This window comes from Garra rufa, chromosome 11 (genome assembly GCF_049309525.1).
Source record: "Garra rufa chromosome 11, GarRuf1.0, whole genome shotgun sequence".
Classification (NCBI taxonomy): domain Eukaryota; kingdom Metazoa; phylum Chordata; class Actinopteri; order Cypriniformes; family Cyprinidae; genus Garra; species Garra rufa.
In genome coordinates, this window is record NC_133371.1 from 16,376,879 (window position 1) to 16,398,978 (window position 22,100).

Below are 22,100 nucleotides of genomic sequence, written 5' to 3' on the forward strand. Positions count from 1 at the left end.
ACTTCTCAGCAAAGACACACCACACTCGTGTTCACTTCAAATCCACAGCAATGAATCCATGTATATCAATGAGACAAAAGCACTGCAATCCACTCACACAATAGGGCTGATCAGAGCCTCAATCCATCCGTTCCGCTCACGTCAGGGGTATTCAGTTCTCAATTCCTCTTCAGCCCACTCTGAAACCCAAAGCTTCCCTACCAGTAAGATCTACATTCACTGTATGCTCTTCAAGCTTTCTGAATATTGGAAAGATGGAATCAATTCACTTATCTTCTCTCTCTCTTCCCAGCATAGATCCAATCGATAAATTCATCCAGTAGACATCCTGGGCGGCTCCCACTCCCAACAAACTTCACTGACAAGCTTGTGCCTGAAACTGCCCTGACAAGACCTGAACTTCTCTCCTGGACAACGAACTCACTCCCAGAAAACAACGCGCCTCAAAGCTTCTCTGAATGGCCCTTTTATCTGTCTTTGTGAAGCACACACACCTGCCGTGCGTTAGCGTTAATCAGGCCGTACAATGTTCCTGCCACACCCGGAACCAAAGTGAGACGTGTTGCACCCAAATGGTTCCCTCGGGAAACTTGCCAAGAGAGTTCCGCTCGCTGAGCGTTTGTCACCCGTGACATCCCCCCCTACCAATCGGTTCTAGTCCCGAGAACCGGTGTTCCTTCAGTTCCATTCGCCGTACCTCTCAGGTGGCCGTCCTCGGGTGTCCCGCTGGGATCGACGGGGTGGCGAGGGCGGAGCCGCTCTTGCTCCAACTTCAGGGTCCCTTGGGACCACAGCCCACCCTACCATGGGTACCTCTAGGATGGGTGGCACACTTGGGGCTTCAGCCACTGGCTGTGGATAGTTCGGGCATGGACGGAGCAGGTTTCGATGGAGCACCCGTATCGGTCCTGGTTTTCCCTCGGGCCGTATCGAGTAAACTGGAGCATCAGGCCCTTGCCGTCGTTCCACCACATATGGCATCGACTCCCAGCGATCGCTGAGCTTCCCCTTCCCTGGGCAGCCGAAGGGTTGTATCACTGCCCTCCAAAGGGCGCTGGCTGTGGTAGCTGCTGTCTGATCTACAGTTGGGACAGCCCACATGTGCAAAGGTGCTTTAGGCCGCATGGGGACCAGTGGGGCTCGGGCTTCCTTCCTGCGTTTGAACAACGTACACCGTGGGCAACTCTGAACAAACTCCTCGACTTTCTTCTCCATCATAGGCCAGTAAAAATACCTCCTCAGCAGCGACAACGTCTTTTCTTGGCCCTGATGACCAGCATGGGTGTGATAGGCGGTCAATAGCTCCGAGACTTGGCCCTCCGGTACCACCACCTGATGTACCGTCTCCTGAGTTCTAGGATCTAGCATTGAACGGCAGATTACCCCTTCTCGAAGTCGCAACCTCTTCCACTGCTTGAGGAGCTGTTGTACTCCCACCGTCTGAGCCCGCTTTTCTTCTGCCCTCGGCATGCATCCCCGTCCGAGGTACAACATAACTTGACACAGGTCTGCTTCTCCCTGCTGCAGCCTTCTCCACCGCCCGGGGTCCCATCCCCAACTGAGCGGAACATCCCTTAGGGTCCCGGGAGCTTCCACCACCGCCACCAGCAACTCGTCTTCGGGGCCAGGGCTACAAAGGGGCGTTTGGTCGTCCCTCTGGGTGGCTGGGAGTCTCGACAAGGCATCTGCATTCACATGTTCTCTGCCGGGTCGGTATTTGAGCTGGTAATCATAATTTGCTAGTTGTGCCACCCAACGCTGTTCTACAGCCCCCAACTTGGCGGTTTGCAAGTGTACCAATGGATTATTATCCATAATCACCATTACCTTGGCTCCCCACAAGTAATCTTTAAACTTCTCTGCCATTGCCCACTTCATTGCCAGTAGTTCGATTTTAAAGGAACTATAATTCGCCGTGTTCCGCTCTGCGGGATGTAGGCTTCGACTTGCGTATGCAATCACTCTCTCCACTCCTTGTTGCTCCTGGGCCAACACGGCTCCCAAACCTGCATTGCTAGCATCCGTGTACAGAAGGAACGGCTGGGAGAAGTCTGCGTAGGCCAAAATAGGGGCCTTCAGAAGTTCCTGTTTGAGGTTCTGAAAAGCGGTCTCACAGGAGGAGTCCCAGTTCACTGACTGGGAGCCCTTGCCGCGGGCACGTCCGGAACCAGCAAGGAGTTGGTTCAATGGCTTAGCAAGCCCAGAAAATCCTTTTATAAACCGTCGATAATATCCCACGAAACCCAGGAATGACCGAACCTGCCTCACTGTCCGGGGCGGCTCCCACCCTTGGACCGCCGCCACCTTCTCCGGGTCGGGGGATATCCCAGCAGCACTGACATGATGCCCCAAGAACTGTACCTCCTTCCGCAATAACTGGCATTTGTCTGGTCTAAGTTTCAGGCCATATTTCTCCATGGCCCTGAACACTTCCTCTAGATGATGCAGGTGGGTGCGGAAATCAGGAGAGAAGACGATCACATCGTCCAGGTAGACCAGCGTCGAATCGACCAGTTGTCCGCCTAGACAGCGTTGCATCAAGCGTTGATATCAAGCGCAGGGGCATTACATAGGCCGAACGGCATACGGTCCCATTCAAATAACCCAAACGGGGTAGTGAAAGCAGTTTTCTCTCTATCTCGGTCGTCCACCTGCACCTGCCAGTATCCACTAGCCAGGTCCAATGTTGAGTACCACGCCGCTTGGGTGAGGCTGGTGAGTGAGTCTTCAATCCGTGGCAACGGGAATGCGTCTTTCTTCGTCACGTTGTTAAGTTTGCGGTAGTCAACAGAACCTCCAAGCTCCCGTTTTCTTCTGAACCAGGACGATTGGCGCTGCCCACGGACTACTGCTCTCTCGGACAATGCCTGCCTCCAGCATCCCTTTCAACAGGGTGCGAACCTCGGTATAGAGAGTGGGTGGCACCGGACAGTACCGCTCTCGGCTAGGCGTCGCCTCACCGGTAGGTATTTGATGCTTCACTACCCCAGTGCAGCCATAATCTTCTTCATGGGTTGAGAACACATGTTGCCATTTTCTCAAAAGCTCCTGGAGCTGTAACACTTGTTCTTCCTCTAGATTCTCACCCTTCAGGGACTCTCCCATCAAATGGGTCGGCACCCTTCCTCCCACAGGGCCCGGTTCTGCCTCAACTGGGCGGACGGCGACTTCTACCACCACAGAGCTCACCTACCGGAAGCAGACATCCTGATGTTCGTAAACCTGGGCAGGACGTACCGAGGAAACTCGGACCAGACGTTGGTGTCGACGAAGGAGTACGGGGTACGGATGGGCGTTCCGCACCTTTACTGCAACTCGCCCTCGGCGGACGACCGTTAGCCCGTGAGCCACTTCGATGGGCTGACAGTCCTCATGAGGTTCCACCAGAACACAGGTACCCGACCCACGGGGTCCTGCAGGCACTCGGACCCAAAGGACGGTCTCACTCTGAGCTGGAACAGACAAAGCGTACCGACAGACAATTCGACCGATGTCTTCTCTCTCTTCCACTTGACTAGCTGCGTGCACTCTTCGGCAATCGGCCAGAATTCGGTCCCAGTCCTGCCTTACCGATGACAGCGACGTCCGAGCCGGCCGGCCCCGAAACAATTCCTCCCAGCAATCCAGTATAACATTCATCCCTAGGAGTGCTCGATGAATGCCCAAGCAGTGATCTCGAACAATAACAACCCCTTTTCGTTGGACGGGAACCCCTCGGACCAGAAAGTCTACTACGATGTACCCAGTGTTGGGGATGTCCAGACCATTTGCCCCCCGTAAAGTCAATCTGGAAGCTTCCGTTGCTTGGAGCCGACGATCTGCAAACAGTTCCTGGGCCAGACTCTCCGAGAATAAGGTAACTTGAGATCCTGTATCGACCAGACAGTTTATCGTGACTCCGCTAACTTGAACCTCCACGGTGGGACAACGCCCTACCCAGTCATCTCGTAAAGTAGGGGCAGAGAAAGGGTCACACAAAGGGGTACCGGCCACTTGACCCACAGTGACCGGTGGAACTAAAAACCCCCTTGCGAACCCCGACGGGGTCCACACTGACGACAAGTATGTCCCGGTTCTCCACAATAATTACAGATGGGCCTGCCCTGATCATCCCACTGGAACCGGGGGCCCGCAGGACGTAGGGGGTGGCGCACAAGACCTCGCCCCTCCTCTGAATATGACCTCTCTCTCACAGTTGATCTGCCCTCAACTCGGCCCCGCCGAAATTCACCCAGCAGGTTCTGAGACAACTCCGCCATTTGTCCCTTGACATCTTCTAATAATTCAGTCCTCAGTTTCTGTTTCCAATCACTCAGCTCAACAGACGCGGGTCCGCTAGCACTACTTGCTGCCACACAAACCGATGTACGAGTCGTCTCCCCCTGATCTAATTCCAACGCCAAGGCCTCTTGTCGCAGAGCCTCAAAGGTCATAGTGGGATCTCGTCGGAGCTGGAGCCGTATGCCCTGACGTACCGGCCCCTCACGCAGCCCCAGGACAAATTGGTCCCGTAACAAGATATCTCCTTCACCTAATCCATGATCCTGTCGTCTCTTCAACCGACCAAACTGCTCCCGCAATTCCAGGGAGTATGCCCGCAGAGTCTGCTTAGGCCCCTGTTGATAGTTGAAGAATTGGGCACGAAGAGTGGCCACCGGCGTGGAATCTCCATATAATCCTGACAAGTGCAGCAAGAACTTCCCTTTTGGCTTCTCCTTCCAAAGATCCCAACACAAACTGTACTTTCTGTAATGCACTCAATCCCTGTAATCCAGCCAGATATTCCGTCTGTGCCTTCCAATCGTGCAAACTCAACTCCGATCCTGGCCCTCCATAACGCTGTGCCCAAGGAGCTCCCATAAAGATCGGCATGACTTACGGACGAGCCGCTGGTGCCTCTTCGTCCACCATCGCGTACCTGTGGCCGCTACAACCCACGGTGGTAAATCCTGCCGACTACGCCACTTTGGTGTCACCGGGACAGACTCGATCCAATGACCAGCCGCCCCTGTCTTTAATGCACCACCACCGCGAGGAGCCGACACCACAGGCCCGCAACAGTTGGACGAAGCAGACAAAAGAAACGATTTTCCAAGAAATAACAATCTTTATTGAACACTATTTATCAATGAACTCAGACGTAATGGACTTCAACGTTTCCTAGATCTTCTTCCCACTACAGATAGATAACTTCGTCAGTGCACAGTAATGGAACAGTAATCCAACAGCTTACTTCACCAGCGATACTGCATTCTTCAGGACTCAGACGGTAGGTAAGTAGGAAGGTAAGAATTCTTCTCAATACAGGATGCTTTCGTCGGTGCACAGTAATTGAACAGTAATCCAACAGCTTACTTCACCAGCGATGCTGCACACGTCCAGGACTCAGACAGTAAGTAGGGAGGTAAGATTTCTTCTCAGTACAGGATACCTTCGTAGTGCACAATAGGGAGACAGTGGTTTAAAAGCTTACTTCACCAGCAATGCTGCATACTTCCAGGACTCAGACAGTAGGTAAGTAGAAAGGTAAGAATTCTTCTCAATACAGAATGCTTTCGTCGGTGCACAGTAATTGAACAGTAATCCAACAGCTTACTTCACCAGCGATGCTGCACACGTCCAGGACTCAGACGGCAAGTAGGGAGGTAAGATTTCTTCTCAGTACAGGATACCTTCGTAGTGCACAATAGGGGGACAGTGGTTGAAAAGCTTACTTCACCAGCGATGCTGCATACTTCAGGACTCAGCCCGTAAGTAGGAAGGTAGGGATTCTTCTCAGTACAGGATACTTTTGTCTGTGCACAATAGAGAGACAGTAGTTTAAAAGCTTACTTCACCAGCAATGCTGCATACTTCAGGACTCAGACCGTAAGTAGGAAGGTAGGGATTCTTCTCAGTATAGGATACTTTCGTCCGTGCACAATAGAGAGACAGTAGTTTAAAAGCTTACTTCACCAGCAATGCTATGGAAGCAAATTAGTCTCATTAATAATTCACGCAAAAGACACGATGCACACATGCGTAACCAAATTCACATGCATGAAACGTAATTCACGTGCACAAAATAAAAATACATATTCATAAAATACGTGTCACAAACGCAAAACACAATCCACAAATGTACAACTGTGTACAAAAAGTTTTGAATCTTTAAAATTCACAAGTAAATCGTGACTGTGAATGTACGAATCGTCATTCGTGTGTGAATCACCCTGGATTTGCGTGTGTGTATTTTTGAGACTGTCCTGGCAGCCTGTTTCTCCCACTTGTGTGACTCGTACTCTTTAGCCAATCAGATGCCAGCTCATCATTCAACCAATCATAACCCGCCGAGAGCGCAGGACTCAAGGAGCCCAGCTTTGCACACCTTTTGCGCAATCTGAGTTAATTAGAACGGAAATGAAGCTTTACGTCAGCAACTCGGCATGGCGAACGAAGAACGGGATGTACGTGTGAGTGATTTTTTTAATAGCAGTGAATTGTGACTAAAAACACATTATGTTGTGGACAGTGTTGTTAATAAAACATTCAATTTGCTGGAGTTAGCACATGGATTGACATGGATGGAGGTTTCCGTGGATCACATAGCCAGCTGTTCCCCAACCCCACCGCCCCCCCCCCCCCCCCCTCCCCTAAATTTATCATTAATTCATTTAAGGTTTTTAAGGTAAAATGTTTTTTTGACAGGCGTTAACATCAGAAGTGGAATCAGCAGCAAGAGCTCTTATTGATGTTTTAGCCAGGGGCCTGGTTCCATCTTCAAGTAGCACTAGTACATCAAGGAATTCTAATACACTAATCAGAGAAAACATCCGATTGAGTGGGACAAGTGGCCTTACTTCTCTGCCCACTCCAGAACCAGAAAATAGGGTGAGGCAGGCGTTAAAAAGGTAAATTTTTGTTCTTACCATTTTAATATTTAGTATTATTTAAATATTTTAAAATCTGGTAGTAGCCTGACCCTTATAAACAACCAAAAGATAGAGCTTTTTGTTCTTTCTTATCTTCTGCTGAAATACTGTTCATAAATTTGTCTTTTTGTCATTCTTACCGTAGACAGTTCCCAAGTATGTTTGGGACTGAACATGGCCAGCCTAGGGGCAAAAAACGTTTCTCTGTGGCGAAACCTGGCAATGTGAAAAAGACAGATTTTCAAATTTATGTGCTTGCCGAACCAACCCTGTTTACTCCAAAAGGAGATGAAGACCTAGAGCTTGTACGTGCTGGGCTTGGGAAAAGGCTGTTAACTCTTCCAGACAGTTTTAAACACAGTGAGGTAATTCCAAACATGATCATAATGCAAGTATTTATATGATACACAGTTTTTCCCAATTACTTAAGAAAATGAATGATGAATGTGGTGTTTTACGTTTGTTAAAGATTGTCACTCTGCTTGAGGAAGAATTTCCTAAACTAAAAACCCTTCAAGGGGGCTGGATGTTTTACAAGTCTACAGGTAGTTATAATTTGCATGTCAAGTATAAAAAAACATGTAATGAAGGATTCATTTTTTGGTGTGGAAATTGGAAATTATGCTGCCGCATTGTGCTATTAGAAATGTCCTACTTTACACATCTAAAGTCCTAATTACAAGCTTTCACATTCAAGTGTTACTTTGCTAATTCTGGATTTTTTGCTAAATGCAGACTATTTTTTGCTGAGTGTAAAACATTCAGTAACATTCATTTATAATGGCTTTTCATGAATTTATGTATTACAATATGTAGCTATTGTGGAAAAAACAATAAAGAATAGCAGGCACAGCAGCGATTGTTCTCCCATGTTTAAAGTTTATAGCCTGCCCAACTTAGGAACTTGTGCATTAAAATGATCACTGAGCTACCCAGTGATGAATACAGTTTAAGAGAATATTTATGTCCAAAATCATTTTATAATTGTAACTAATAACAACAATTCTAATAGCACATGAAGGCAGTATTAGCCCTGAGTTTGATTCTCCTCTGATTTTACTGTCAGGTGGTGGTGGGCGGCGTAAGCTGTCTATAATTCCCACAGACTGTGATGGATACTCAACTCGGCTCCTAAAATCAATGTCAAATAATGGGAAGAACATCCTTTTTGTAGTTCCACTACAAGAGCAGCTTTCTATTGAACCATTACCCTTTGATTCTGTAGAGTTTGCAAAGATGCCACAATCAAATTGTATGAAATGTGGTAGGAAAATGCCACTGCCGTTGCTACCCTTACACATTGAAGAGTGCAAAGTAACTGAGACGGTAGGTTTTAATTGTAAAGTGTTTTTTTTTCTCTCTCTCTTTTCTTTTTAGACAAAACTTTCTTAACATTTCCATTGCAAACCCATTTCCTTTATTTTAGAAGTCTGTAAATTATGTGACTGTTCTTGATGATGAAGATGAAAATGTTAGTGGATCCACTGACCAGCCGAGCTCACATCACACAGATTTAGAACAATCATCACAGGTATTTTGATCAAAGTTCATTCCTTGATAAATGCAGATATGTGTTTTTGTTTAGCAAAATGTTCACAAGAATCTGTGGTTCCATGCAAATTGTTGTGTGAGGCTATTCTGGAATTTGATGAGTATGATCTGAAATTTTTTACTTTAGCATATATGGTATTCAACATTTATGTTGAAACAATTAAGTCAACAAATTGATTTGTTTTTGCTGGAAACCAAGGAGTAACGTATGTGTGTGTGTGTTTATTTGTTTTTTTTTAACAGATTTGTCCCATTTGCCAGATTTCTTTCCCAACAGATGTCTTACCTTATCATGCAAGCATGTGTGGTGAAGGGTAAGGTTAGACTACAGTATGTAGAATGACATTTTACCTGTAGGCCCTAACTTTAATAAAAAAAAAAAATATTATTATTATATTTTTTTAAACATTCATTATATAAAAGACAATAGATTGGTTTTACAGACAGGGCTTAGATTAAGGGCCTTAGTTTACTTTTTTTTATAAACATGTCTTAGAAAAAAAAAAACATTACTGGTGTGCAATCTTCAGACAGATTAATGGCACTGACATTTTCAGATATGTCAGTGCAAGCTGCGTTCAGTTAAATAGGCTCAAACATGCATTTTAGTCTGGGACTAGGAATTAAAATCTTGTCTATGTAGAATCAATGTTACTTCATTTGTGCCGCCAAAAAAAAATAAAAAATAACTGATTGGATAAACGAAACTGAAAAGTTGTATGTGACATACCTATTCTAGAGGGAGGGCTTTCAGTGGCAGTGACTCTCCAAGCACATCAACAAGAGAAGAATTGCCAGGACCCTCAACTGCACAATCAACCACATCGCTATCAGCAGGTTATGCACGACACATTCTGCTTGGGTAGTGCTGTTGTACTGCTGTGAAACAAGTGCATGTATATGCATTGAATTTTTTTTTCTGTGTTGTGGCTTTTTGACCCTAGATTTTCATTTTTCTATAGTTGTAAAATGTCTTTTGCATAAATTGTTTCTTTTTCAGCATGGAAAAATGAAATTGACCCACAGAATGCATGTCGCATGTTCTGTGAGGAATTGCTGTCCCAAAATGCACACTGTCCATCTCTGTCACTACTCCTCAACCAGTTTGATACTGTGGATGAGCAGGACAGTACACTGGTTTCATTTTATAAAATGAACAGTGCTAACTGGTCAGCTCCATTTAAATGTAGATTGACAGGTATTGCTTGCTGTAATTATTAAAACTGTCATTATTTGAAGCAATCATTTTACAGTTTCTGCAATGTACATGAGCTTGCTGTTCTTTTGTTTTTGTTTTGTTGATGCCTTTTTAGGAGACGCAGCTGTTGGCAAAGGAGTCAACCGTCATGTTTTGTCATTGATGATGCAAAAACTGAAGACTGGCTTCGCTTTAAATTTGGGTGTCTAATTGGTTACTATTCTTTTACACACACACACACACACACACACACACACACACACACACACACACACACACACACTTTATATGTTGATCACTTTTTTTTTTCCTTGATTCTGATGGTCATCAACCTTTCTGCATGATTGTATGCAGATGATGTATGATTGTTGGTGTCAGACAGACTTATTTAAGTCCATCTGTCCATCTCAATCAAGCATGGTTTGTGGAGTAGACCTTTGAACTTAAAGAAATAATAGATCCCTTTAGAACCTCGGATACATAAAGCCTGCAATATAAGCCCTTTATGGTGCTGGTCTGCTTCTGAAAACAATTTGTGTGAATTGTTCATTTTGGCCATTCCCTACGAACACATAATATTAATGTTTTGCATCTGATGAATGTATTTAAGATCCAGTGGTGGATTTAGTTCTGTAAAAATATGCCAGATGCAGATAATGTTATGGCTTTTAAACAACTAGTACTGTTAAAGATGATTGTCTAACAGATATTTTTCTTAAGGTGCCTCTGCCGCAGCCCTTTTTGAGGGGGGAAAAAACCACTGTGTCCCCTCTGCATCTGCTGTACTACGGGACAGCAACCTATTTCGAATGGCTGGCCGAATGATAGGTCATTCTTTTTTACATGGAGGTCCTTGTCTTTCTGGACTGAGTTTACCTGTGGTCATCCTTCTAACTGGAGGGAATGCTGACAGTGCAGCTTCAGCTCTGACACTGGAGGATTGCCCAGACCTAGACCACAGGGAAACCATTAGTTTGGTGAGTACTTGCAATGTAATAAAGTACTTCAGTAAAAGTTTTTTTTTCTTTTTCTTCTTTCTGTATAAAGATGTCACTGAATCATTGTAACACTTTTCACATTTTTTGATTTGTTCTTGCAGCTCAAGAAAACAGAACTCACTGAAGAAGAAATGACTCGATTGACAGATCTTTGCCTTTTCTGGGATCTCCCTGTTCCTTCATTGAGCAATCGAGACTGGCTGTTTCAACAGCTGTTGTCACATGCTGTAAGTTTATTTTATAATAATATTGTGACCGAAGTCATTAAAAAAGATTCAGGCTTTATTTACATAATCAGCATCTTCTAGTAACATACTTTGGGGATTAAAAAACATGCATGTTTGTACAGTACTAAATCATGGCAATAACACCCACCTTGCAAAACATCTGTACATCTGTGAATCCTTGTAAATTATTAGTGTGTGTGTGGGTTGAGTTGGGTTGGGTTTAGGATAAGGGTTTGGGTGAGGCACTTAATTCTGATGGGTAAGTTTAGGGTAAGGAGCTAGAGATTGCATTGTGTCAGTGTGTGGTATGTATGTATGTATGTAATGTATGGTGCTTTTTTTTTTTTTTTTTTTTTTAATAAATCTCAGACCAGGCTTTTTCAAGCCAACCTCAGAGTTTGTCTATGTTTTCAGGTACTTGGACGTATTAAATGCCAGATTAAAAATTTGAGAAAAGGCATCAAAGACACCGGCATCTGGCCACTTCTGTCAGAGACTCGACAGTCACCACGTTGTTTTTCCAAGGGAGTCAGTTAGGGACATTACATCACACCCAGCAGGCACAGGATGTCAACGTGACGTCAGATTGACGTTGTACCCCAACGTTGGTCAGACATTGCATTTTGGTTGGAAATGAAAATCGGGTTGACGTCAGAATCCAACGTCAGACAGACGTCAATGTCCAACGTTGGTCAGACGTTGCATTTTAGTTGGAAATGAAAATCGGGTTGAAGTCAGAATCCAACGTCAGACCGACGTCAGTGTCCAACGTTGGTCAGACGTTGCATTTTGGTTGGAAATGAAAATCGGGTTGACGTCAGAATCCAACGTCAGACCGACGTCAGTGTCCAACGTTGGTCAGACGTTGCATTTTAGTTGGAAATGAAAATCGGGTTGACGTCAGAATCCAACGTCAGACAGATGTCAATGTCCAACGTTGGTCAGACGTTGCATTTTGGTTGGAAATGAAAATCGGGTTGACGTCAGAATCCAACGTCAGACCGACGTCAATGTCCAACGTTGGTCAGATGTTGCATTTTGGTTGGAAATGAAAATCGGGTTGACGTCAGAACCCAACGTCAGAATGACGTCAGTGTCCTATTTCCAACAGATAATCATTTGCATAATCATGGTTGAAATCAGTTTGAGTCAAAATCTAACAACTGTCAAATTCCAACTTTAAAGAAAGATGGTTCAAATGGATTTTGTCAGCATGACATCAATCCTTTAACAGAGCCAGGACTTTTGATGCAAAAATCAGCATACAGACAGAAAAACAAAACATACAGAGAAAGTGTAACAAGATTGGACAGAGGTCAAGATCCAATGTGGGACAACACCAAATTAATAATTTAAAGACATTAGTAAAAAGAATTTCACTTAATCTGAAAGTGGAATCCACAAATGTGGGTGTCACGATCTCGGTGTGGTCTGCCTAGGTTTTGTTGTCTTGTGTTTGTTCTTCTGGTGCTTTTGTTGTCTTGGAGCACATGCTTGTTTGTGTCTGACAGCTCGCCATGTGCTCCGCTGTCATTGTGTTGTCAGCCCCGCCCCTCTTGTTATCCCTGTTAGCTAATTTTCCCCATCACCTGCACCCTGTTTTGTCCTCATTATCTCCCCTTTATAATCCCCTCGTGTTTTCTGTATGGTGTCAGTCCGTGATTCTAATTTTCTAGCCCTGACTTCTAGCTGTTACTACTAAGCCCGTCTTGTTTTCCATTAGTGTCTTGTCTGTCTAGCGTTCCTGACTTAGTCATTTTTTGTTTCTACCCGCCCGCTCTTTAGGACTCCTTTTGCTCTCTGCCTTGGCTCACGTCTGCCCGGATTTCCCTCCCTTCACGGCAGCCCCGTCAGCTCTCACTCGGCTCGCACGCCGCGATCTTCTGGAATTCAACAGCGGCGATTCACGGCAGCCCCGCCTGCTCTCACTCAGTTCGCACGCCGCGAATAGCGGCAATCCATGGCAGCCCCGCCTGCTCTCACTCGGCTCGCACGCCGCGATCTTCTGGAATTCATCAACAGCACTACAAAGCAGCCCTGCCTGTTTTCTCTCAGCTCGCACGCCCCGCCTCATCTGGAGCTCAACGCAGATTCTTCACGGAAGCCCCGCCTGCTCTCTTTCTGCTCACTCTCTGTGCTCCCTCTGGAGTTTATCTGCGGTCGATCGCCGCGGTTAAGCCGACTCTCTTCCCTGCTGGCTTGGCTGGGGCTGGTCTGTCCCCCGTTCGGTCTAGGTTGACCGTTGCTGACTGTTGCGGCTGTTATTAAGCTGAATTTTTTACTTTAATTTTTTGTTTGCTCTTTTTCCCTAATTAATAAAAAGCCTTGCTTTCACCTGCATTTGGATTAAGTCTCGTTCCTGACAGCACGGACTGACCAGCATGGATCCAGCAGGTGAAGAATTTGTAAGAGCAGCCATCGCTCATCAGGGAGCTCTTCTCGGCCACCAAGCCAGCCAGCTCTCATCTACCGCTCAGGAGGTTGAAACCCTTACCTCCCAACTGGCTGAATTAAGCGGCCGCTTCCACGATCTCCAAGACGTTATGTCATCTGTGTCAGGGGCTCCCCTCTCTCTTGCTCAGCGCGAGGTCGAGCCGCATGCCAACAATCCGCCCTTGTATGATGGGGACCCTAATTCATGTCGGGCATTTTTGTCTCAATGTTCATTGGTGTTTGCGCTGCAACCACGCCGATATGCTACTGAACGATTAAAGGTTGCTTACGTCATTACCCTGCTGACAGGAAAGGCTCGTGAGTGGGGGACTGCCGTATGGGATGCAGGTGCTTCCTTCTGCACTGATTTTGAGGAGTTTCGTGCTGAGATGAAAAGGCTTTTCGACCGCTCCGTTAAGGGGGATGAGGCTGCTTCCAAGCTAGCACGGCTCCGTCAAGGAGGCCGTTCTGTGACCGAATATGCCATCTTGTTCAAGACTTTAGCAGCTTCCTGCGATTGGAATGAGGGGGCGCTGCGAGCGATGTTTCGGGAGGGGCTTAACTTTGACATCCAGGACAAGATTGCTACCCACGATCTGCCCCAGGACCTGGAGGGCCTTATCAATCTGGCCACACGGGTCGAAAGTCGTCTCCGTTTGCGTCAACGACGCTCGGCTCCACGCTCGTCCTGGGGGCTGGACGAAGTCCAACCTTCCAAGAGTCACTCACTTCCTCAATCGCTCCTGCCTGAACCTGAGCCCATGCAATTGGGGCGGCTTCGATTATCGGCTCAAGAGAAACAACAAAGGCTGGTTCGGGGCCTTTGCCTCTACTGTGGGGGTTCGGGCCATTTTGCTCTATCTTGTCCTTTAAAAGCCAAGGCCCACTAGCTAACCGGGGAGTCCTGGTGGGCGTTTCTCCTCTAGTCTCCCCTCAGTCACGCACCCAATTCTCCGCCACTATCACCTTTCAAGGTTCCGTCCATTCCTGCAAGGCCCTGATTGATTCTGGTGCCGAAGCCAGCTTTCTGGACAGCAGCTTGGCCAAGAGCTGGGGCTTACCTGCCATTCCCCTCTCCTCTCCTGTCACTGTCTGGGGCCTCTCTGGCCAACCTTTAGCCACCATCACCCACACCACCCCCCGTGTAAGTCTTGTTGTGTCGGGCAATCACCGTGAGTCTGTTGTGCTGTTCCTCCTGGAGTCCCCTCATGCCAGTCTCGTTTTGGGGCATCCATGGTTGGCTCAGCACAGCCCTCACGTGGATTGGTCTCGCAACCTTATTTTGTCTTGGAGTCAGTCTTGTCATGTGTGTTGCCTAGGTGCTGCCTCTTCTCCTGTGTCTGTGTCTCCTGTTTTGCAGGTTGAGGCAGCTGATCTCACCGGGGTCCCAGAGGAGTACCGTGATTTGCGGTTGGTTTTCAGCAAGTCCCGGGCCACCTCACTTCCTCCCCACCGGCCGTTCGACTGTGCCATCAACCTCCTCCCAGGCACTTCTCCGCCCAGGGGTCGTCTATTTTCCCTGTCAGGTCCTGAACGAGAGGCTATGGACAAATACATTCAAGAATCCCTCAAAGCCGGTCTCATTCGCCACTCGTCTTCCCCTGCTGGCGCTGGGTTCTTCTTCGTTAAGAAGAAGGATGGCTCTCTGCGTCCTTGCATAGATTACAGGGGTGTGAACGACATTACTGTTAAAAACAGGTACCCCTTGCCTTTAATGTCTTCTGCCTTTGAACTCTTGCAGGGAGCCAAGGTCTTCACTAAGTTAGACCTCCGCAACGCCTATCATCTTATCCGCATTCGCGAGGGCGATGAGTGGAAGACAGCCTTCAATACCCCTACGGGACACTATGAATACCTGGTCCTACCCTTTGGGCTCACCAATGCCCCAGCTGTCTTCCAGGGCATGGTCAATAGCGTGTTGGGAGACATGATTAACCAGTTTGTCTTTGTGTACCTCGATGATATTCTCATCTTTTCCCCATCCCTTCAGGTACACACTCAGCACGTACGCCAGGTCCTCCAAAGGCTGCTGGAGAACCAGCTCTATGTCAAGGCGGAGAAGTGCGAGTTCCATGCCAAGTCGGTCTCGTTCCTGGGGTTCATTGTTTCGCCTGGGGAGATTAAGCCTGATCCGGCCAAGGTCAAGGCTGTTGCTGAGTGGCCAGTCCCTGACTCTAGAAAAGCTCTGCAGCGGTTCCTGGGTTTCGCCAACTTCTACCGGCGATTCATCAGGAACTTTGGCCAGGTAGCTGCACCCTTAACGGCGCTCACCTCCATCAAGGTACCGTTCACCTGGAGTGTTCAGGCTCAGGAGTCCTTTGATAATTTAAAGTCCCGGTTTATCTCTGCTCCTGTTCTCTCCATTCCAGATCCTGAACGGCAATTCATTGTTGAGGTGGACGCCTCTGATGTCGGGGTAGGCGCAGTCTTGTCCCAGCGTTCCCCCAAGGATGAGAAAGTGCACCCTTGTGCATTTTTCTCTCATCGCCTTAACCCAGCCGAGCGTAATTACGACATTGGTAACCGGGAGCTGCTGGCGGTTAGGTTGGCCTTGGGTGAGTGGCGTCACTGGTTGGAGGGGTCAGCGCAGCCCTTCTTGGTCTGGACGGATCATAAAAATTTAGAATATATCCGTTCGGCCAAGAGGCTGAGCTCGCGCCAGGCTCGCTGGGCACTCTTCTTTGACCGATTTAGCTTCACCCTTTCGTACCGGCCCGGGTCCAAAAATGTTAAGCCTGATGCCCTATCCCGTCAGTTTGAGCGCCCGGGAGAGGAGTCTCCGGCCGATGCCATACTCCCTGAGGGAGTGGTGGTAGGGGCCCTTTCCTGGGACGTTGAGCGACGGGTAGAGGAGGCCGGACGAGGGGTGGAAGTGCCAGATGAGTGTCCAGCGGGTCGGTTATTCGTGCCGGAGGCGCTGCGCCCTGAAGTCCTTCAGTGGGGTCATGAATCTAGGGTTACCTGCCATCCAGGGATCAGGAGGTCGCTGGCTGCCATCCGCCAGCGATTTTGGTGGCCCTCCATCGGCCAGGACGTCAGGCAGTTTGTATTGGCTTGCTCAGTTTGTGCCCAAAATAAGGTTTCCAATCGTCCCTCTGTTGGTCTACTCCGACCCTTACCTATTCCCTCTCGTCCCTGGTCACACATAGCCTTAGATTTTGTCTCTGGCTTGCCCCCTTCTAAAGGTTACACCGTTATTCTCACGGTGGTGGATCGCTTCTCCAAGGCGGTTCATTTTGTTCCCCTGCCCAAACTCCCATCTGCCAAGGAGACAGCTCAACTGGTAATTAACCATGTCTTCCGGATCCATGGTCTTCCGGTCAATGTGGTTTCTGATAGGGGTCCCCAGTTTGTCTCCCGTTTCTGGCAGGAATTCTGTTGACAGATCGGGGCCTCTACGAGTCTGTCGTCAGGTTTTCATCCCCAGACTAACGGACAATGTGAGCGAGCCAATCAGGATCTCGAGCGAGCTCTCCGCTGCCTGGCGTCCCGCAATCCTGCCTCCTGGAGCCAACAGCTCTCTTGGATTGAGTATGCCCACAATACTCTCCCAGTGGCATCCACAGGTATGTCACCATTCGAATGTTCTGTTGGCTATCTACCTCCTTTGTTTCCCTCTCAGGAACCCGATGCTGCAGTACCGTCTGCCCTAGCCTTTGTCCAGAGATGTCGCCGTGTCTGGAAAAAGGCTAGGAAGGTCTTGGCCCAGGCCTCCAGACGGACCAAAGCGGCGGCCGATCGCCACCGGACTCCAGCGCCCCGCTATGTCTGTGGTCAGAAGGTATGGCTTTCTACCAAGGACCTGCCTCTCAAGGCTGTCTCTCGCAAGTTAGCGCCTAGGTTCATTGGTCCATACCAGATCACTAAGGTCCTTAATCCGGTTGCGGTACGGCTCAAGTTACCTTCCTCTCTTGGTCGGGTGCACCCTGTTTTTCATGTATCCAGGGTTAAACCTGTTTTCAGATCCTCTCTTAATGCCAACATGTCATCCCCTGCCCCCCCACCCCCTCGTCTAGTGGATGGTTCTCCTGTCTATTCTGTTAGGAGACTGCTAGATGTTCGACGTCGTGGCAGGGGTTTCCAGTACCTGGTGGACTGGGAGGGTTATGGTCCGGAGGAGAGGAGTTGGGTTCCGGCTCGGGATATTCTGGATCAGTCGCTGATCAGGGACTTCCTCCGGAGACCAGGTAGACCCCCTCCTTGAGCCGCCTGGTGGCGTCCTTGAAGGGGGGGGTACTGTCACGATCTCGGTGTGGTCTGCCTAGGTTTTGTTGTCTTGTGTTTGTTCTTCTGGTGCTTTTGTTGTCTTGGAGCACATGCTTGTTTGTGTCTGACAGCTCGCCATGTGCTCCGCTGTCATTGTGTTGTCAGCCCCGCCCCTCTTGTTATCCCTGTTAGCTAATTTTCCCCATCACCTGCACCCTGTTTTGTCCTCATTATCTCCCCTTTATAATCCCCTCGTGTTTTCTGTATGGTGTCAGTCCGTGATTCTAATTTTCTAGCCCTGACTTCTAGCTGTTACTACTAAGCCCGTCTTGTTTTCCATTAGTGTCTTGTCTGTCTAGCGTTCCTGACTTAGTCATTTTTTGTTTCTACCCGCCCGCTCTTTAGGACTCCTTTTGCTCTCTGCCTTGGCTCACGTCTGCCCGGATTTCCCTCCCTTCACGGCAGCCCCGTCAGCTCTCACTCGGCTCGCACGCCGCGATCTTCTGGAATTCAACAGCGGCGATTCACGGCAGCCCCGCCTGCTCTCACTCAGTTCGCACGCCGCGAATAGCGGCAATCCACGGCAGCCCCGCCTGCTCTCACTCGGCTCGCACGCCGCGATCTTCTGGAATTCATCAACAGCACTACAAAGCAGCCCTGCCTGTTTTCTCTCAGCTCGCACGCCCCGCCTCATCTGGAGCTCAACGCAGATTCTTCACGGAAGCCCCGTCTGCTCTCTTTCTGCTCGCTCTCTGTGCTCCCTCTGGAGTTTATCTGCGGTCGATCGCCGCGGTTAAGCCGACTCTCTTCCCTGCTGGCTTGGCTGGGGCTGGTCTGTCCCCCGTTCGGTCTAGGTTGACCGTTGCTGACTGTTGCGGCTGTTATTAAGCTGAATTTTTTACTTTAATTTTTTGTTTGCTCTTTTTCCCTAATTAATAAAAAGCCTTGCTTTCACCTGCATTTGGATTCAGTCTCGTTCCTGACAGTGGGTTGGTTATATCAGAAAAATGACAAAAGAGATGACTGGACTATATATTAAAATATTTGTTTTATTATATTAGCATTATTGAAATTGAACATTTTCAAATTAACATTTCCAACATTTTTCAAAACATTAAAATTAAGCTGTCAAATTCCAACTTTAAAGAAAGATGTGGTTAAAGGGATAGTTCACCCAAAAATGAAAATCTACATTTGTGTTCTGCTGAAGAAACAAAGTCACCTACAGCCTGGAGGTAAGCAGATAAACATCCAATTTTCATTTTTGGGTGAACTATCCCTTTAATCTGGATTTTGTTGGCATGAGATCAACCCTTAAAAATATCTAAATATTAAATCAACAAATTGGAATCTGTATATATACACACAGAGAGAGAGAGAGAGAGAGAGAGAGAGAGAGAGAGAGAGAGAGAGAGATCCACTTGTAATTCCAATATTTCAAAACATATTAACATCAATGTTTTTCACAGCTTTTTCTTCTGCCACCTCCACCTACTCTGGGGCATATTTTTAACAGAATTCGATGACTGCTGCAATATTCGCCTCTGTCTCTTTTGATGTTTCCTGGAAATATTTAAAAATAAAAATGTATGAGGAATATAGGATTTGATGCACTATTTTATTAATTAAATTATTTAGTATTTTAAGGTAAATTCACAATAGATGAAAGACATCAGTATGAATGCAAAAATAAATGTTCAAGTTCTGACTAACAATAAATATCTCAAACAGAAAGGTAGTCTAGTAACAGGAATGACCTGCCAATCAAGAAATCAGTGTATATGTGTTATTTCTGTGTGACAGATAACTCTGAAAAAATAGTTTTGACAGGCCCAAACTGTTAAAACAGTTTCACCTGAAAACAATAAAGAAAACAATAAAAAAGTGCAGTGAAGTGACAGTTTTTGTGGGTATCACTTAAATTGATCTACTCAGCTGACCAACCTGCTGACTACAATATGTGGTTTTCATTTAACAATCAAAAAGGAAGCTAAACAAATCTGTCACAGTCATACAACACTAAATTTTTTATTATTTAGTTAGTTTGTTTTCTTTACCTGTGACAACAGTGTACAGATTGAGCTTGATGAAGGCAAGCTTGCCCCCCCCCCCCCCCCCCCTTCATATTGAAACGGGCCATGACCTAATTTGTCATCAACCTGTGGATACAAGAGTAATACATAACTAGATAAAAAAGTTCGTTGAGACAAACTTTAAGTTGGCTTGAGAAAGCTTTGCCTTAAAGTTTAAAGAAGTTTTGAAAGCTTTAAAAAGTAGTAAAAGTTTAAAAAGTTTTAAGTTTAATGGTTTTCAGTCTGAAATAGTTTAAAGTTTTTAGCAGTTTTAAAGATTGAAGATAGATAGATAGATAGATAGATAGATAGATAGATAGATAGATAGATAGATAGATAGATAGATAGATAGATAGATAGATATGGTGTCTGGGGTGGTTGCTAGGGTGTTGCTATTCGGTTGCTAAGGTACCCGGGGTGGTTGCTGAGGTGTTGCTATGCGGTTGCTAAGGTACACGGGGTGGTTGCTAAGGTGTTGCTATGCGGTTGCTAAGGTACCCAGGGTGGTTGCTAAGGTGTTGCTATGCGGTTGCTAAGGTACCCATGGTGGTTGCTAAGGTGTTACTATGTGGTTGCTAAGGTACCTGAGGTGGTTGCTAAGGTGTTGCTATGTGGTTACTAGGTTACCCAGGGTGGTTACTAGCATGTTGCTGGCATGATTAGCTAGTTGCTAGCATGATTTTAGCATGACTAGCAAGTCGCTAGCATGATTTTAACATGATTAGCAAGTCCATAGCATGATTTTAGCATGACTAGCAAGTCGCTAGCATGATTTTAGCCTGACTAGCAAAGTCGCTAGCATGATTTTAGCATTACTAGCAAGTCACTAGCATGATTTTAGCATTACTAGCAAGTCGCTAACATGATTTTAGCAAGACTAGCAAGTCGCTAGCATGATTTTAACATGATTACCAAGTCGCTAGCATGATTTTAGCATGACTAGCAAGTCGCTTGCATTATTTTAGCATGACTAGCAAAGTCGCTAGCATGATTTTAGCATGACTAGCAAGTCGCTAGCATGATTTTAGCATGACTAGCAAGTAGCTAGCATGATTTTAGCATTACTAGCAAGTCGCTAGCATGATTTTAGCATTACTAGCAAGTCACAAGTAGAAAGAGATTAATAGATAGACAGATTAATAGATAGATAGATTTATAGATAGATTAATAGATAGATTTATAGAAAGACAGATTAATAGATAGATAGATTTATAGATAGATAGATTAATAGATAGATATATTTATAGATAGACAGATTAATAGATAGATAGATTTATAGATAGATAGATTAATTGATAGATAGATTTATAGATAGACAGATTAATAGATAGATAGATTTATAGATAGATAGATTAATAGATAGATAGATTTATAGATAGACAGATTAATAGATAGTAGATTTATAGAAAGACAGATTAATAGATAGATAGATTAATAGATAGATAGATTAATAGATAGATTAATAGATAGATAGATTTATAGATAGATTAATAGATAGATAGATTTATAGATAGATAGATTTATAGATAGACAGATTAATAGATAGTAGATTTATAGAAAGACAGATTAATAGATAGATAGATTAATAGATATATTAATAGATAGATAGATTTATAGATAGATTAATAGATAGATAGATTTATAGATAAACAGATTTATAGATAGACAGATTTATAGATAGACAGATTTACAGATAGACAGATTAATAGATAGATAGATTAATAGATAGACAGATTAATAGATAGATAGATTAATAGATGGATAGATTTATAGATAGACAGATTGATAGATAGATTTATAGATAGACAGATTTATAGATAGATAGATTAATAGATGGATAGATTTATAGATAGACAGATTTATAGATAGATAGATTAATAGATAGACAGATAGATAGATAGATAGATAGATAGATAGATAGATAGATAGATAGATAGATAGATAGATAGATAGATAGATAGATAGATAGATAGATAGATATGTAAGAAAAAGTGATGAGGACGTAGAAGATCTCGATGAAGATGTTTATTGCAGCATAGCAGTGACAAAGTACATGTTGTACCTTGGGTTCAGCGGAGTCAGAATGAACCCAGAACATCCTTTGCTCAAACATTTTATAGCATTACAGTTTACTATCCTAATGCAAATTAAGTTGCTCCTGTCGTAACAGCTGTGGTCTGTATGTTAATTAAGTTCTGACACCCCTTTGTCTGAGATGGGTCTCAGTGTCTCACACCCGCTCCCATTCTACAATTGGTCACCTTTTGCTTGGGATGAGATTATCCCAAATGGTCTAAACTGTTGACTTTCGTCTTCTCTATAATAATTAAGCCAATTTGGGAAATGAGCATAATTAAACATATATTGTGGAGTGGAATCTGGGTCGAGGCAGACTATATTTCTTACAGTCCCCCGTTTGATGCTTTTGGCCCGGAAGAAGCATCACATCCACTCCCTTACACAGATTACACCTCCCTTCCTGGGCAGGTGCCCAGTGGCGGTGA

General features: G+C 45.8%; 1 protein-coding gene and 1 long non-coding RNA gene across 2 annotated transcripts; both read left to right on the forward strand.

Annotated features, from left to right (window-relative positions):
- Nucleotides 1–4,870: 4,870 nt before the first annotated feature.
- On the forward strand, nucleotides 4,871–8,303 carry LOC141345245 (uncharacterized). The gene is made up of 6 exons (XM_073850131.1): nucleotides 4,871–5,060; nucleotides 6,740–6,890; nucleotides 7,057–7,276; nucleotides 7,381–7,456; nucleotides 7,978–8,237; nucleotides 8,289–8,303. Exons 1-6 carry the CDS (start codon nucleotides 4,871–4,873, stop codon nucleotides 8,301–8,303), a joined length of 912 nt encoding a protein of 303 aa, XP_073706232.1.
- Nucleotides 8,304–8,336: 33 nt separating this feature from the next.
- Nucleotides 8,337–9,299, forward strand: LOC141345468 (uncharacterized). The gene is made up of 3 exons (XR_012357019.1): nucleotides 8,337–8,442; nucleotides 8,706–8,776; nucleotides 9,202–9,299. It is a non-coding gene; the product is annotated as an uncharacterized lncRNA (long non-coding RNA).
- The last annotated feature ends 12,801 nt before the right edge of the window (nucleotides 9,300–22,100 follow it).